The following is a 15871-nucleotide window of genomic DNA, read 5'->3' as shown; positions in this document are numbered from 1 at the left end:
GGTGAAAATAGTTTGCCTGCTTGGTTGAATTGCCTTCTTCCTTTTAAAACAAGTCAAAGAAACGACATTTTAATCATATAATTTTCTTAACTCGGAAATGCTTTTGGTCCATATTAGAATTTAGGGGAATGTGATACTAGAGAATGTGACAAAAAAAGATGAACTACAAAGTCATAGATTTATAGCAGTGGAGAAGGTGGGTGAATCACAAAAATACCAAACAAGAATTGTATATATTATAATAATGTAAAGCAAAAATTTGCATGACAGATTAATATCCTTTCTTTCACTGCAGTGGAAAAGGACTAAATGTTGCTGAATCTCTAACCTGGGTATGGAACAAAAACTTGACAAAAAGGGTTGAGTTTTAAGTTGAAAACGAAATTATGTGGTGTTGCATGGAGCCTACCTATGTGTGCAGTTTTAAGCAAACATGGAAATATGACGTAAGAATGGGGAAAGAGAGCTAGGATATCTCTGTATCTTTTACTTGAGCTTTCCTGTGTCCCTTCAGGCTCATAACTGATTGTAGTATGCCAGCTCTGTTGATTTTGTTGCTGTGGGGATGTGTCAATAAACCTTGAGATACGTATCCACTTGTGTTTACTGGGGGACCTCTTGATGGTGAAGATGTTTTCAGAGGTTGTATAGTCAAAGAAACCGGTACTGATTGTGTTCTTGTGATCCCTGAACCTGAAAATACTGGTGATGAATGTGTTCTTTTTATCCTTGCAGGAGAAGATGATGGGGACCGGTCTTTTAGTTTCCCTGCTGTAATTGGAATGGTTGTAACGTGAATCTCAACTACTGAACTAAGAACAGGATTGAAGTAAACTATTAACCTATTGAGAAACAGGTAGAGAATAAAAGAAAGAGAACTTAAGAGAAAAAACCTGATTCATTGCTAGCTCTTGTGTCTTTAAATTTCTTGTTTGATGGAGACCTTGGATTGCTTGGTTGACTAGCAGAGGAGGACTGACCAATTTCTGAACTGGAAAGAGATTTCTTTTCTGGGATCTTGGTTAATTTTACGCTGTTGCTTAATGTTCTCCTTTGTGTACTTTCAGAGCGAGCTATCTTGTAATTTGCCATAACTACTGCTGAATGCTTGTTCTGTGGGGCCTCCAAACCGCATGGTGTCTGCTCACCAGGTGAGGGCCTTTGCCCCGGACTCTGAGGAGATGCTGGTTTCTGATCACTAGCTGATTCCTTCGGTTTTTGCTCATCTGCTGAGTTCATACAATCGCCATTCAGCTTCTTGCTCTCCCCGCTTGATGGATTCAATTTCCTTCCTGGCATCTCATCACGAGGCAGCTGCAGATTTGATTGCTTCCATTCTGGAGTTTCAGCAAATGACAACTTTTCAATAGGTGAGACTCCTGGCAGGAATTTCCTCTCTGGATTTATTGCGACAAGTGACCTTGGATCAGCTGGAGATTTTCTTTGCGTGTCATCAGAGATGACCGATCTTTGATCAACACATGTTCCCATGTCTTTCCTGTCAATAATATCTGAGAAAGCTGATCTGCTATCGGCTGGCCTGCGAAAGAGATCATCCATAGGAGGTTCCCAGCTCTTCTCTTTAGAGCTTCCCGAAGCCTTTTCCCTCTCGACGAGCTTATAAGCAAACATCTGGTAAGGAATTTGTGACACTGTGCAGATGCCATCTTCAGGGAGCTTCTTGGAGTATCGAGCTTCAATGTCACAATAGTCGACGAGTGGGGGTGGACACTCGGGCTGGCCATGCTCGGGGTTTATAACAAGGACCTTTTTGATATAACGCAGAATCCTACAAATGGATGAGAACCTCGGGCGAAGGCTTGGATCGGTTTGCCAGCATTTTTTAGTTAAGTTCACAAGGTATCTAGGTGAAGGATGAGGGAAAAGAGGCCTCTGCCCAGCTATTAAGTTTCTGAAGATTTTTCCTCCTTCGATCTGCCTCTCCCCGTCTTCAAATGGAACTTTTCCTGTCAGAAGATGAAAGCAAACCATTCCAAAGCTGTAGACATCAGCTTTCTCCGAGTATTTGGCTGCTGCACATTTGCTCCCGGGTTGTTCTTGTTCAGCCAAAACTTCCGGTGCACACCATATCACAGCATCAACTGCACTGGATCCCGGTTTTGGGGAGCTTTTGTATGTATAGTTCCTTTTCACCGAGGATAACCCGAAGCCAGCTACTTTTGCTTGAAAATAACTTTCTGCAGAGGAGTACCTCGGTTTGAGCAGTATATTTGATGGATTCAACTCCCCGTGATGAATCTTTCTCGAGTGCAGGTATTCCATCCCTCTCGCGATCTGAAGCATTATATCAACCGCAACAGGGATGGAGAACGACATTCTCTTCTTCTGACCGGAATTCTCTTTGATGGAAGCATCAAGACTCTTGCTCATCAGCTCCATCACCAGAAACCCCTCTTTCTTCACTTCATCATGGAATCCACAGTAATATTGGAGGACATTCGGGTGGGAGAGCGAGAGCAGCATTGAAATCTCAGCAGTGTGTTCTTCAGCGTCCCCATAGAAGCTCCTCATCGCGAAACTCTCTCCCAACCAGTTGATTTCCTTAAGGCGGCTCCCTGACCCGAGACGCCTCTTCACAGCATAGCCGTTGGCTCTCAACAACACAGAAGTATGCAAAAGCTTGGTGTTCATCGTCGTAGTCTCTGACCCATCCAGCATCATCTTCATCAACCCCTCTCCCAGCTTGGTGTTCTTCTTCTCTTTGATGCTCTCAAGCAGCAGCCATCTGTCTTCTTTCCAAGCTCTCTCCAACCGGCTGCAGATTTCCCGGGGGACCAAGTACTGCTTCCCATACTTCCACAAGAAAAGCCTCGGGTCGTTCCAGTCTGCACCATACTTGTTCATCAACGCAACTCGCCTCTTCTGCATTTCTTCCTCGTCCTGGCCCGAGACCTCTGCAGCAGTCTCGATGGCCTCAATCACAACCGGGAAACAGCACAGCAGGTTATGGATGTGAAACTCGACGCAGTCAGTGTTGAATTGGAGAGCCACGGCTTTCCCCCACCAATCCTGGATGTCCAGACAGTACTTAATATAGGATTCACATTCCTTAAAAATCCTATGTAGCTCCCCCATTGGGCGCTCAAGCACCTTCCACTTGGTATTCCTCTCATCCAATCTTAAATTCTGTCTGATTTCCTCTGCAATTGTGTCGAAAGCCTGTACCAGAATGTCGTAAAGCAGACAACACTGCCTCTGGTTAATCGAAATTTCATGTTGCAACACCATTAATGCCTTCAAGCTCCCCACAACCTCCCCAATCTGCTGGAACTGATCCATTATATTATATATTGCGGCTTTACACTAAAAAAAACAAACAAAAATCACATTCAAATCAAATTCAATCATATGAAACACGGAAATCAATCAAAAGAGTTATTATACTGGAGAGATCAAGACGCGATTAAACAACAAAATTAGATTAGTATGAGGAGAATGAGGAGACGAATTGAAGAACCTGAAATGATGACTTATTGAATTGAAGACGCTGAATTCCTATCCGATTGCTATGGAATCCGATAGGAATCCAGCAAAACCCATCGGCCCGATCGAATTGAATTACAACGTTGGCTTACCCATCCTGACAAGCCCAGGAGCCACCTGCATGGTATATATATCGAAGATATATGTATGATTATTAAAAACAAAAGAGATGATAGATGCCTTTGGCGCAAGCAAATTAAGAAAACTGAAACGAAATATGAATTCAGATCAAAAAATGATAACGTTTGACGAACCTGAAGAAAATGGGAGATGTTCTTTGGAATTCAAGTCTGAGCTGCCTGCCAGTGGGCGGTTGACGCTTCCCATTCTTTTCGAGGCCGTCGTCCTTATTCCTTCTATATCTTCCCGCGATTTTCGGTTTCCATTTCATACGTTGCTACAATTTTTCTTTTTTAATTATTAAATATTAATTGGAAAATACATTTATGTTTTATATAGAGTAAATATCCAAAATGGTCTCTCGACTATAGCTAAATACACAAATTGGTCATCGACTTTTAATTTCAACCAATTAAGTCATTAACTTTGTAATTTTAACACAATTTAGTCCTTTGTCTATTTGACCGTTTGTTGACTGCGCTTTTTTAGGATATATATATGTAATTTCATGGTTCATCGTCGGTTTTTTAAGGTTCCGGTTACATTTTTAGACCGCACTGTTATATTTGAATCCACTGCCGGCGCTGCACCCCATGCCAGAGAGATTATAGCTTTTGATAGATAGATCGCCGAAGCCCCTGGAGTGGCTCTTCGAGAAAGCCGTGACTCCAAGCGATGTAGGCAAGCTGAACCGGCTCGGGATCCCCAAGCAACAAGCGGAGAAACACTTCCCCCCCTCCGAAACGGCGCTGTCACCTCTAAGAGCGTTCTCTAAGCTGAACCGGCTCGTGATCCCCAAGCAGCAAGCGGAGAAGCACTTCCCCCTCTGAAACAACGATGTTACCTCCAATAGCGTTCTCTTGAGCTTTGCACGTGAAACTACATATATATCCTCAAAGATCGCAGTCAACAAACGATCAAATAGATAGAGGACCAAATCGTGTCAAAATTGCAAAGTTAAGGACTTAATGGTTGAAATTGAAAGTCGAGGACCAATTTGTGAATTTAGCTATAGTCGATGGACCATTTTAAATATTTACTCTTTTATATACAAATAATATTTTAAAAAAAAATTAAACATTATTATATTCTAATACAATCACTTCAAAACCTATTACAAAATTTAATTTTAAAAAATCGATACACATTCAAAACATGAACTTAATATATCATCACTAATATGTGAAATTTTTACACTACACTTGGTGTTAGAGGTGGCCACGGGTTGGTTCAAGGTCAAACTAATCATGAATTGGTCCGGAAAAAGTGGGTTTGAGTCGGGCTTAGCCCAAACTTGATCGGCTTATAGAGAACCAGTCTAGATCCTGTAAAAATAACCCGAAGTCCAGCTCGAAACCAACCCAAACACAGCCCATGCCCGAGTCTAGACTCGGGCAAAATCTAGCATGAACTTTATAAATTATAACACACTTTATAATATTTATAAGTTATCAAATAATATTACAGTCTTTTAAAATCTTTTAATAGAACAAGTTCAAATGTTATTAAAGTCTTATAAATTTTTAATTTTGTAGAAAATCATATAATTTGTTTTTTTGAAATTAATAGTTAAAATATTATTTTAAACAAAAATATTAACTTTGAAAAAGTGCGTGTGAGTATATATATATATATATATATATATATATATATATATATATATATATATATACTAAAAGGTTGAAGTAGTTTAAGTGATAAGAACGTTTGTTGTAATCATGAGATCAATGTTTAAATTTCATTAAAAAAACAATTTATAAATATTTTATATAAAAATAAATAAATAAATTCTAGGCCTAGCCCATGGTTGGCCTAGCACGGGACCCGCCTAGGTTATCATGGGCCGATTCTGATCAGTACTAACCTGAGTCCATGCCAGGAATTTGGCCACCTCTACTTGGTGCACAATTTATCACGACCAACTAAAATGACTATGGTAAAAGCACACGCGCATACAATGGATTGGTGTTAGATCAAAATAGATAGAATAAGTTTTGTATGAGACTATTTAATGTGATACATCATGTAACACTTTTTAATTAAAATATAATGACCTATCACCGTACTCCTGTATGAAGACTAGTGGATACAGTAAATCACATGATGTATCTCAAGTCTCAACTAGCTTATAGACCTCTAAATATTTGCACACTAATATTCACATTTGAAATCTGTATCATGCAATTGCTAACAAAACTTTATGAACTTATTTTGAATTAGATGATCACTTAAGTTACCAGGACTATGTGGTCTAATGGTATCCGGGGTGGACTTCCAAGTGGAAGGTTGTGATTTCGAGCTTCAGTGGAGGTGTTATTGGCTCTTTGTGTTTTAGTAGGTTGAGAAAGTATATGAACAGATACTACAATGTAATAGAGCTAGTAGCATTCAAAAAAAAAAAAAAAAAAAAAAAAAAAAAAGATGATCACTTAAGTTATGTCCAGAAGACTGAAGAAAATAATGGAATTGAATACCTATTGATTTACCCATTATCGCCATTAATAAAGAAGCAATGAAAAGATGAATGATAATAATATACCATTATTGCGAGATTTGTTAAGCATATAAATTACAGTAATTCTTTTTTTCATTGAAACTTACTATACGTTTTCCATTTTTAAATATGACACTACTTAATTGTATCTTTTTTATTTAAGTATTAGTTTTTTACGCGCATTACGCGATTGAGATAATGCCCAATATTTTTTTTTAAATAATTACTTTAAAGTATATCAAGACAAGATTATATTGGAATTGTTCGTGCATAGATAATTGAATGTTAAATTTACGTATTTAAATAGGCAATTCTAAGTTTACAAATGCAAGATAATTAATATAGTCAAGATTGATTATAATTGTCAATAAAATAATTGTATAGGTATTGTTGAAACCAAATACGGGACATAACGGAAAGTAAATTAAAATTAGGGCATAAAATATTAAATATATACTAATATTGAAAAGTTAATTGCTGATTGCCAAACAAGGACATTGCGAGTTAGTTTCCTACTTCAATTTGTTGTGTGATTTGAATACTCTTTTTGTCAATAAATCCCTCAAGTAGTTAATATGATTGGCTTAATTATATTTTTTTATTTTTTTTAAACTATTATTATTATTGTTGTTATTATTATTACTATTATTATTATTATTATTATTATTATTATTATTATTATTATTATTATTATTATTATTATTATTATTATTATTAAATATATGTATACCCTTAGGTCATTTTACATGTTAATCTAAACAACAGCTAATTTTTTCAAATATCTTTTTACCAACCGTTGATATAATTCGCTGGTCAAATTCGCTAATATAATCCGCTAACGCTAACTGCTGATTGTCAAACAAGGACATTGCGAGGTAATTCTCACTTCAATTTGTTGTGTGATTTGAATACTCTCTTTGTCAACAAATCCCTCAGATAGTTAATATGATTGGCTTTATTAATTATATTTTTAAAAAAATTTCATGGTATTAATAAAATACTTGGTAAACAACTATATAGCATTATTTTGTATTATAACTTTGATATTTAATAAAAAAAATAGCGCACAAAAAAAATTGAAAATGTAGTGAATATAATCAATTGATGAATTTGAAATTTGAATGTAAAGAATTTTTATTTGGAGAAATATAAAGACAATAGAACTAATAAAATTATGTCTCTTAATTAATTTATTGATAATGAATAATTTTTTTTAGTAAAAACATTGTAGGGACAATGTAGCGAACATAATCAATTGATGAATTTGAATGTAAAGAATTTTTATATTGGAGAAAAATAAAGACAATATAACTAATGAAATTATTTCTCTTATTTAATTTATTGATAATGAATAAATTTTTTTGAATAACGACATTGTAGACACATAATTCTAAATTAAAGAAATGCATATGTATTATTTTTTGTTGTAGCTACTAAATTATTATTTAATTTAATAAGACTAAAATAGAGTACTAATTATGCCAACTTTGATTAGGATGAAGTTCGAACCTAAGACCTTTCTTATTGAAATCAATGAGTAAGTTAACGGTGAACTAACAGAAAGTAACGGAAAAGATAATATTTAATGGAAAAGTTAACGGATAATCATATTCATTAAGGATAAATTAGTAAATCTTAAAGAAAAATTAAAATCTGATCAATCTGAGCCATTCATTTGATTAAAAAATTTGACCGCCATTTTTTTTACCCATTATAGACCTAACTCTCTTGGGCTCTTATTAATATACTAGTTTTTTACGCGCATTGCGCAATTGGAATAATGTCCAATGCTTTTTTTAAATAAGTACTTTAAAGTATATTAAGGCAGGATTTTATTGAAATTGTTCATGCATAGATAATTGAAGGTTGAATTTGCGTATTTAAATAGGTAATTCTTCTCCCAAAGGTTGAGTCCCAACCCCAAGGGCCCCCCACACTCCGACCCGACAGAGCATTGTGGGAAGTTGTAAATCACGGTGACTTAATGGTTCAGCAGACAGGGCCAAATGCTGATACGCACAAGGAATCTGCCCACTTTGGACATAATTTCCGCACTGCCGCCGCCGAGGTTCAAACCTTGGTCTCTTCTCCCAAATACTACCCACTAAACCATTGAGCTAAGCCCGTGCGAGTTAAATAAGTAATTCTAAGTTTACAAATGCAAGATAATATAGTCAAGATTGATTATAATTGTCAATAAAATAATTGTATAGGTATAGTTGAAACCAAATACGGGACATAAGGGAGAACAAATAAAAATTAGGGCATAAAATATTAAATATATACTAATATTGTTTGAGGAGATTCCGACATTAGGATTTGTGGTTAAGTTCTATTAAGACTTTAATATTAGAATTAGATTAATGGTGTAGTTATAATTCTATATTAGACTTTAATATTAGAATTAGACTAACGTTGAATTAACGAAAAAGTTAAATGTATAATCATATAATTAAGGATAAATTAGAAAATCTTAAAAGAAAAAAATTAAAACCTGAACAATATGAACCATTCATTTGATTTAATAATTTGGCGGTCATTTTTTCTACCCAATGTTAATAATTGAATAAATTCGCTGGTCAAATCCGCTAGTATAATCCGCTAACGCTAACCGTTGATTGTCAAACAAGGACATTGCGAGGTAGTTCTCACTTCAATTTGTTGTGTGATTTGAATACTCTCTTTGTCACAAAATCTCTCAAGTAGTTAATATGGTTGACTTTATTAATTATATTTTTTTAATTTTTTCATGGTATTAATAAAATACTTGGTAAATAAATATATAGCATTATTTTGTATTATAACTTTGATATTTAATTAAAAAAATAGTGCACAAAAAAGATAATAGATAATGTAGTGAATATAATCAATTGATGAATTTGAATGTAAAAATTTTTACATTTGAGAAAAATAAAGACAATATAACTAATGAAAATATTTCTTTTAATTAATTTATTGATAATTAATAATTTTTTTTCACTGAATAAAGACATTGTAAGGACAATGTAGCGAATATAATCAATTAATAAATTTGAATATAAAGAATTTTTATATTGAAGAAAAATAAAGACAATATAACTAATAAAATTATTTCTCTTATTTAATTTATTGATAATGATTTTTTTTTTTTAATAAAGGCATTGTGGACACATAATTCTAAATTAAAGAAATGCATATGTATTATTTTTTGTTGTAACCACTAAATTATTATTTATATAATTTAATAAGAGTAAAATAGAGTACTAATTATGCCAACTTTAATTGGGATGAGGTTCGAACCTAAGACCTTTTTTTTTTATTGAAGTCAATGAGTAAGTTAACGGTGAACTAACGGCAATTCTTAAAATTTTAACGGAATTAGTAACGGTGTGTGGGTATTTTAGGAAATTTTAGTGTAAATTTTAAATCTGATTAATCTTTTAATCAATCTGAGCCATTCATTTGATTAAAATCTGTGACCGCCATTTTTTCTACCCATTATAGGCCTAACTCTCTTGGGCTCTTATTAGTATAGTAGATATATATATATATATATATATATATATATATATATATATATATATATATATATATATATATATATATATATATATATATATATATATATATATATATATATATATATATATATATATATATATAGGCTATTTTTCTGGTGCGAACTCTTAATAACGTGTGAACTTGTGTACCAATATGGAGCGTAGATATATTTGATCATTAGGCCCATACGTTGTTATTGCAAAAAGGTATGCTGCACCACGCACCATGGGATTATTTGCTCTATACACGTAACCTCCCCTACCGTATGCGATAAGAATACGACACTGCATACACCACGGATTTGTCACATTGCCTACGGTGCTGACGTCTAATCCTACACCAACCGCATTGTTGCACTGTTTATGGTTCAGACGTGATCCGACGACGCGTGACGATGGGCGACCCCAATGCATGTGCATTAACAGGTCGTGTTTTTCTTCCTCGCTGCATGACTATGGCGCGTTGTCTTTTTTTTTTTTTTTTTTTTTTTTTTTTTTTTTTTTTTTTTGTTTTTTGTTTTTTGTTTTTTTACATTCGTAACAACTGATCTGTATTCGTGCAAATGACCGAGCAATAATCCAAGAAATAGAGCCCGTCACAAGCTTTACGGCGGAGTTGACACCTACTGACGACCAACAATGGACGCTTGCTGTGGAAGTTTCAGTACTGCCAAACAGGTATGGGGTTGCAATTTGATTTCCAATCCCATTGTTTCCATTGGCGTACAGTATCCGAATTAGTATTTATTAATTTGCGTTGGAATAAAAACATTTCCTGCCAAAACTTGATTACTGTTCATTAGTATCCAATAGTAGTTTAATTTGAATAGTAGCTTATACTAACGTAATTATTAAGTCAGTGATATAGATAATTACTTGTTCAATTACATGATTAGCAAATCACATATCCCTTTTTATTTTGCATGTATAGTATGGTGTTTGTGCCATTCACCGGTGTGGACAAGCACAAACGATGCATCACTTTTGGGGCCGGTTTGCTCACAAAGGAAGATGCTGACTCATACAGTTGGCTGTTAGAGAAGTTTACATGTGCAATGGGCAAGACCCCAATGTGCGTCGTGACAGACCAAGACCCAGCAATGCGATTTGCCATCCAACAAGTATTACCGGAGTGCACAGTTAGAATAGTTACCATCCGAATATATTGTGAACCGGTGGTGCAAGCACCTAAACTGTAGCGCATGCAAGGGGGTGCAATCGGCAGGTGATAAACCACCACCCGTAGCAACCCAACTATGGGCCGAGATAAACACGTGTGTCGGGTTGGCGGGCACCAGCTTGGAGCGGCAGACACGGATGGTCTTGGTACTAAAGGCTCTCGTGACAGACCAAGACCCAGCAATGCGAATTGCCATCCAACAAGTATTACCGGAGTGCACAGTTAGAATAGTTACCATCCGAATATATTGTGAACCGGTGGTGCAAGCACCTAAACTGTAGCGCATGCAAGGGGGTGCAATCTGCAGGTGATAAACCACCACCCATAGCAACCCAACTATGGGCCGAGATAAACACGTGTGTCGGGTTGGCGGGCACCAGCTTGGAGCGGCAGACACGGATGGTCTTGGTACTAAAGACTCTCACAGCTGAATTTGGTAGTGACGGCCTAACTGTGAGCCCCGTTAAGGGTAACCGCGGGAAATAGCAATTGAGAAAAATGTCAAAATCGATCGGAAGTGCGGGATTTGTGGTAAATACGCGCGCCATAACGCACGTAGTTGCCCTTCAAAGTAACTTGTTTAGAAATTTATAGTCTGTTTAAACTGTTTTATTTTTATTCCTGCTCTGTTTTCCGTATTAAGCCTATCTTCTAGATTCCATTTTGTACTGCATGGCTAGACGCAGCTTGTAAAACATTGACACCATTTTAATTACATTGTTTTTTTTTTATCCCCTTTCACTTTTGGTTCAATTGGATGCACTAACTTTAGGATTATGGTAGCTAATTAATCATGATGGTCCAGACGTGATTAATTCAAGCTCTAATGTGCAATTAAATTTTCACCAGGCACATATCTTAAGTTGCCATCATGATTTACACCCATTCATTGTATGACTATGACATAGTACAAACTGTACAGTAACTAAGATTGAAACTAAGTGCAAGAATTGGTACTACGTGCAAGGATATTCCACATGAGTTGCACAACCTCTTTTTGGTATTGGTAGAAATAAACACAAATTCTGCATAGCTGGGATCTGAATTTTGCATAGCTACAGGCAGAAAAGCCGATGCCAACCAAAATTAAATGTTAAAAATCGAAACATTAGCAAGACCACCGGATTGCAGCCCGGGATACGGATAAAATTAGACGATTATTGATTACGAACCCAGATGCATTTACAGACCCATAATTAGATAATTACCAAGAGAACACAGACCAAAATTAGTAACCGAATTAATTCAAATACACTGCTCCATCATGCCCCCTAGAGACTAAGATAACCTAACCTAAACATTCCAGCATGCCACTTTAGCTACGCCATACCTGCTATTGCACAAAAATTATTTAAAAACAAAAAAACCCAGATTTGAGGTCCAACTACTACCTAAATTTATTCCTGGCTGACACCCCAACATGATCACCGATGCATCTGTGCCAATCTTTTACGTTCAAACCCTGCAACATGCGTTGCAATACTGTTTGTATGGGCGTTCACCATGCTGAGCAGGATATTATGCATGTAGCGCTTACGTAAGTTGAGTAGTTGCATGGCATCCCCTCACCATTAATATACTTTTATGCTAGTGTGCATTCTGTAGCCTTATTGTCGTGCTAGTGGGCAATGCCAAAGCACCCAATCCCCCCCCCCCCCCTCCCCAAAAAACCCCACGGAGAACACACGAAAAAGGACTCACCTTTCTGCCCTAGAAGCCGCGCCACCCTCCTCCGTGCTGACACCCTGGACGCTACCCCCGCCGCCGCCCAGTCGAACCCGCGCCGATGGCCGGGGCTAATATTACGGCGACGAGACCGCCGTTTAAATGACCGGGACACGCATGCAACCTTGTGAGACCCGGATGCCGGAGGGGTGACAGGGGACAATTGATGGCCAGGCCTTCCGCGCTTCGACCGACGACAAACACCATTAGACCTCGCCATGGCCAAATTCGGAAGCTGTTCGGTGGGATTGGGTGGGGTTCAGACGATTAGCTCGATCGACAAGCACGGGTTGAGTAAGACTGAGAGGACGAGTCGAATAAGAACTAAAACACACACAAATTCAGTCTAAGCGGGAGACGATCTAGTGCCACGAGTGCACATAACAGCGGTGGACTCCCATCTGTGTACGTCGATCAAAAAAGAATGTACGAATGGTATGAGTGCACACGTTCACATTTAAGCCCAAGTTCACACCTGAACAGCACTATATATATATATATATATATATATTATATATATATATATATATATATATATAGTAGATTAAGAGTTTAAGACTATTCACATCATGAAATACTCTCTCACTTTTAAAAATAAAAATTCATTCTCATATCATCATATTTGCAATTCATCTCTATTTCTTCTACATCCTTATAATTTTAATTCACTCTCAAAATATAATATAATATAATATAACAATATAATACCAAATTAAAATAACATCTAATTTTCTCAACTACTATCTAGTCTAATCACATCTCGGTTACCATTTCAAATGAGTAGTTATAAGTTCGAACTCCGGTGGTGGGGAGTTAAATTTTTTGAGCTGAAAATATTTAAGAAAGTATAGACTAGATATTACCTTATAAAGAATCATGAGTATTTCAATATTGTAATTACACATCCACTGTTAGTGCGCAAATAGTCTAAACCAATTCTTTTATTTTTTTGTTTATATTTTAAATTTTTTGATTTCGTCAGATTATTCTATACCTCATGAAGATGTCCCAATGCCTTAAGGAAACAAATTCATTTATTCTTCCAAAAGACTGAACCCCAACCCTAAGGGCCCCTCACACCCCGACCCGACAGATGTAAATTATGGTAACTCAACTGAACATAAACCACATAGGCTAGACCAGTGCTCACTGTGCACAAGGAATGAGTGGATATAATCAATACACTACCAACTAATAAGTGGATAACGTGAGATAAATTAAGAGGAAGGAAAAAATATCATTTTTCACTACATAAATGGTCCTCAAATATGCTATTCTCTTTTTTGAATTGACAAGAAAATATCGACAATCACTATACAAAAATATGCATTAAATAAATTTTACTTCTATATGCTTAAATAGGCTATTACTGCTTTTTTCATAATACAAAGAAAATTAAACTGCCATGACAGTCACGGAAAGTGCCCAATAACTATCGTAGACTTTGGACCGGCCTAAATGGGCAATACCAACGTATGGTCCGTCAAATTTTGAAATTTGCTCTACAAATTATCTACTTTGGTATTTAGCGTACTAAATGGTATGATTATACATTATACTAGTTGCACTACTCTTCTTGCCTCCCCAACTCCCCAAGTAGCCATACCCATTACTTCTTTGCAGTACCATCTACAATAATTTTTGGGGCAAATTATTTTGTGGACCCGGATCCACTTTGCAATGTGAACTCAGGTTCAAAAATTCACAATTTACTTTTTATAAATTTATAATTTGTATATTACGAACACACAATATTAACGTATATGTAAGTGATTACTTTGTTTTGTATTCACAAGTTCATTTCAAATACTGCAGTCACACAATATTAACATATTAGGATTTGATAATCATGTATGTATTACTCATGCGGAATTCGCAAATAAAAATTTAGATACTAAAAAAAGATCACACCTTAATTTCAATGATCTCCGCGACTCATGTCTTAGAGATTTGGCGAAGGAGATTAATTGTGGAATGTGTATTGAGTTAATATCCAAAATGATAGTAGACTATAGTGGTTTTTCTTAATTTTGTCTTAAACGACTTTGGTGACTTAATATAGTCTTGGAGTTCTGTGTTTTTACTCAATTTAGTCCCAAACTTTAGTGTTTTTGCTCAATTTAGTCCCCCATTTGTTATTCTATCCATTTGCTGTTAAATAAATAGACAATTCAATAATTTTAATATTGGCATCTCTTTACTCATAGACATGTGAACTGCGAAATCCATCTTTTTTTACAAATTACTCCCAAAATCACTCTTAAACCTGCGAATATAAAATTTGATTTGTAGGTTTGAGAGTAATTATGGGTGTAATTTGTGCAAGAAAGAAGGATTTCTCACTTCACATGTTGAAAGTAAAGAGAGGTCAATATTGATATTATTGAATTGTCCATTTATTTAACACCAATTTGACAGAATAACAAACGAATGACTAAATTGAGCGAAACACAAAAGTCTGGGACAATATTAGGTCATCAAAGTCATTTAAGACGAAATTGAGAAAAACCACTATAGTCGAGGACAATTTTGAGTATTAACTCAATGTGTATTATTCAATTTCATACATTCCTGATAAAACTAGCAAAATGAAGCTATCAACATATTTTAAATTTTTCAAATAGTTGTGTTGTATCTCGAAATTGTTTTTAAAAAAAAAAAAATTACAAGCATACATAGTGGTTTAGCCAATTAAGTTTGATATTTGTCAGTGGCATTTTTAAAAAAATATCTTCATTATTATTATTATTTTGAATTATTTTAGTAATATGATTTAAAAAGAAAAGAACAACTGAACAAGTGTTAAATATGCCGTCAAACTTATTGAATATTAACTTTTGTGCAATTAAAGAATTAAATTTAAAATGTATACAATTGAACCATTAAACAAATAAATATGTACAATTGAACCATAAAACATATTGAATATATGCAATTTAGACATATTTTAATTTCCCTTGGTGTAACTTGAGTTAAAAATATTTCAACTTTTCAATATTTTTGTCCAACTAGCATAATAGAAGAAAGGGAAACTATTACTACATACTGTGACTGAATTCTATTAGAATTTTTTTAAAAAAATATCTCAATTATATACATTTTGTATATTTAATTATTCAATTACACATATTTTAAGTTCGGTGACTTAATAATACAAAAATATACTGTAATAATTTATCTGACAACTCATAGGAGCTAGCTCAGTTAGTGACTTTGACTTAGTTCGACCGATCACCCTAAAATATTTTTCCAATGGTTGTTGGAATTTGGGGGTGTTCAAATCTGGGAACTTAGTGTATAAAAAATAAT

At 35.2% G+C, this 15871-nt stretch overlaps 1 protein-coding gene across 3 annotated transcripts; it reads right to left on the bottom strand.

The window, feature by feature from the left end:
• Nucleotides 1-214: 214 nt before the first annotated feature.
• Nucleotides 215-3876, bottom strand: LOC109165873 (serine/threonine-protein kinase MARK2-like). 3 transcript variants are annotated; one of them, XM_019314844.1, is made up of 4 exons: nt 3759-3876; nt 3479-3621; nt 894-3324; nt 215-771 (listed from the first exon to the last, which is right to left on the bottom strand). In XM_019314844.1, exons 3-4 carry the CDS (start codon nt 3298-3300, stop codon nt 467-469), a joined length of 2712 nt encoding a protein of 903 aa, XP_019170389.1. In that variant the 5' UTR covers nt 3301-3324; nt 3479-3621; nt 3759-3876; the 3' UTR covers nt 215-466. The 3 variants fall into 3 exon arrangements, with proteins under 3 accessions (XP_019170389.1, XP_019170388.1, XP_019170390.1); XM_019314843.1 differs by having other exon boundaries at nt 894-3317; XM_019314845.1 differs by having other exon boundaries at nt 215-768; nt 894-3317.
• Nucleotides 3877-15871: the final 11995 nt, after the last annotated feature.

Source organism: Ipomoea nil, unplaced genomic scaffold (assembly GCF_001879475.1).
Source record: "Ipomoea nil cultivar Tokyo-kokei standard unplaced genomic scaffold, Asagao_1.1 scaffold3069, whole genome shotgun sequence".
Taxonomy (NCBI): domain Eukaryota; kingdom Viridiplantae; phylum Streptophyta; class Magnoliopsida; order Solanales; family Convolvulaceae; genus Ipomoea; species Ipomoea nil.
The sequence above is the reverse complement of the archived record's forward strand: the minus strand, read 5'-3'. Positions and strand labels throughout refer to the sequence as shown.

Coding starts and splice junctions, on each gene's coding strand:
- LOC109165873 (XM_019314844.1), bottom strand. CDS start 3,300: ATGGATCAGTTCCAGCAGATTGGGGAGGTTGTGGGGAGCTTGAAGGCA. Junction 772..893: donor AAGAGCTAGCAATGAATCAG/GTTTTTTCTCTT, acceptor TTCCAATTACAG/CAGGGAAACTAAAAGACCGG.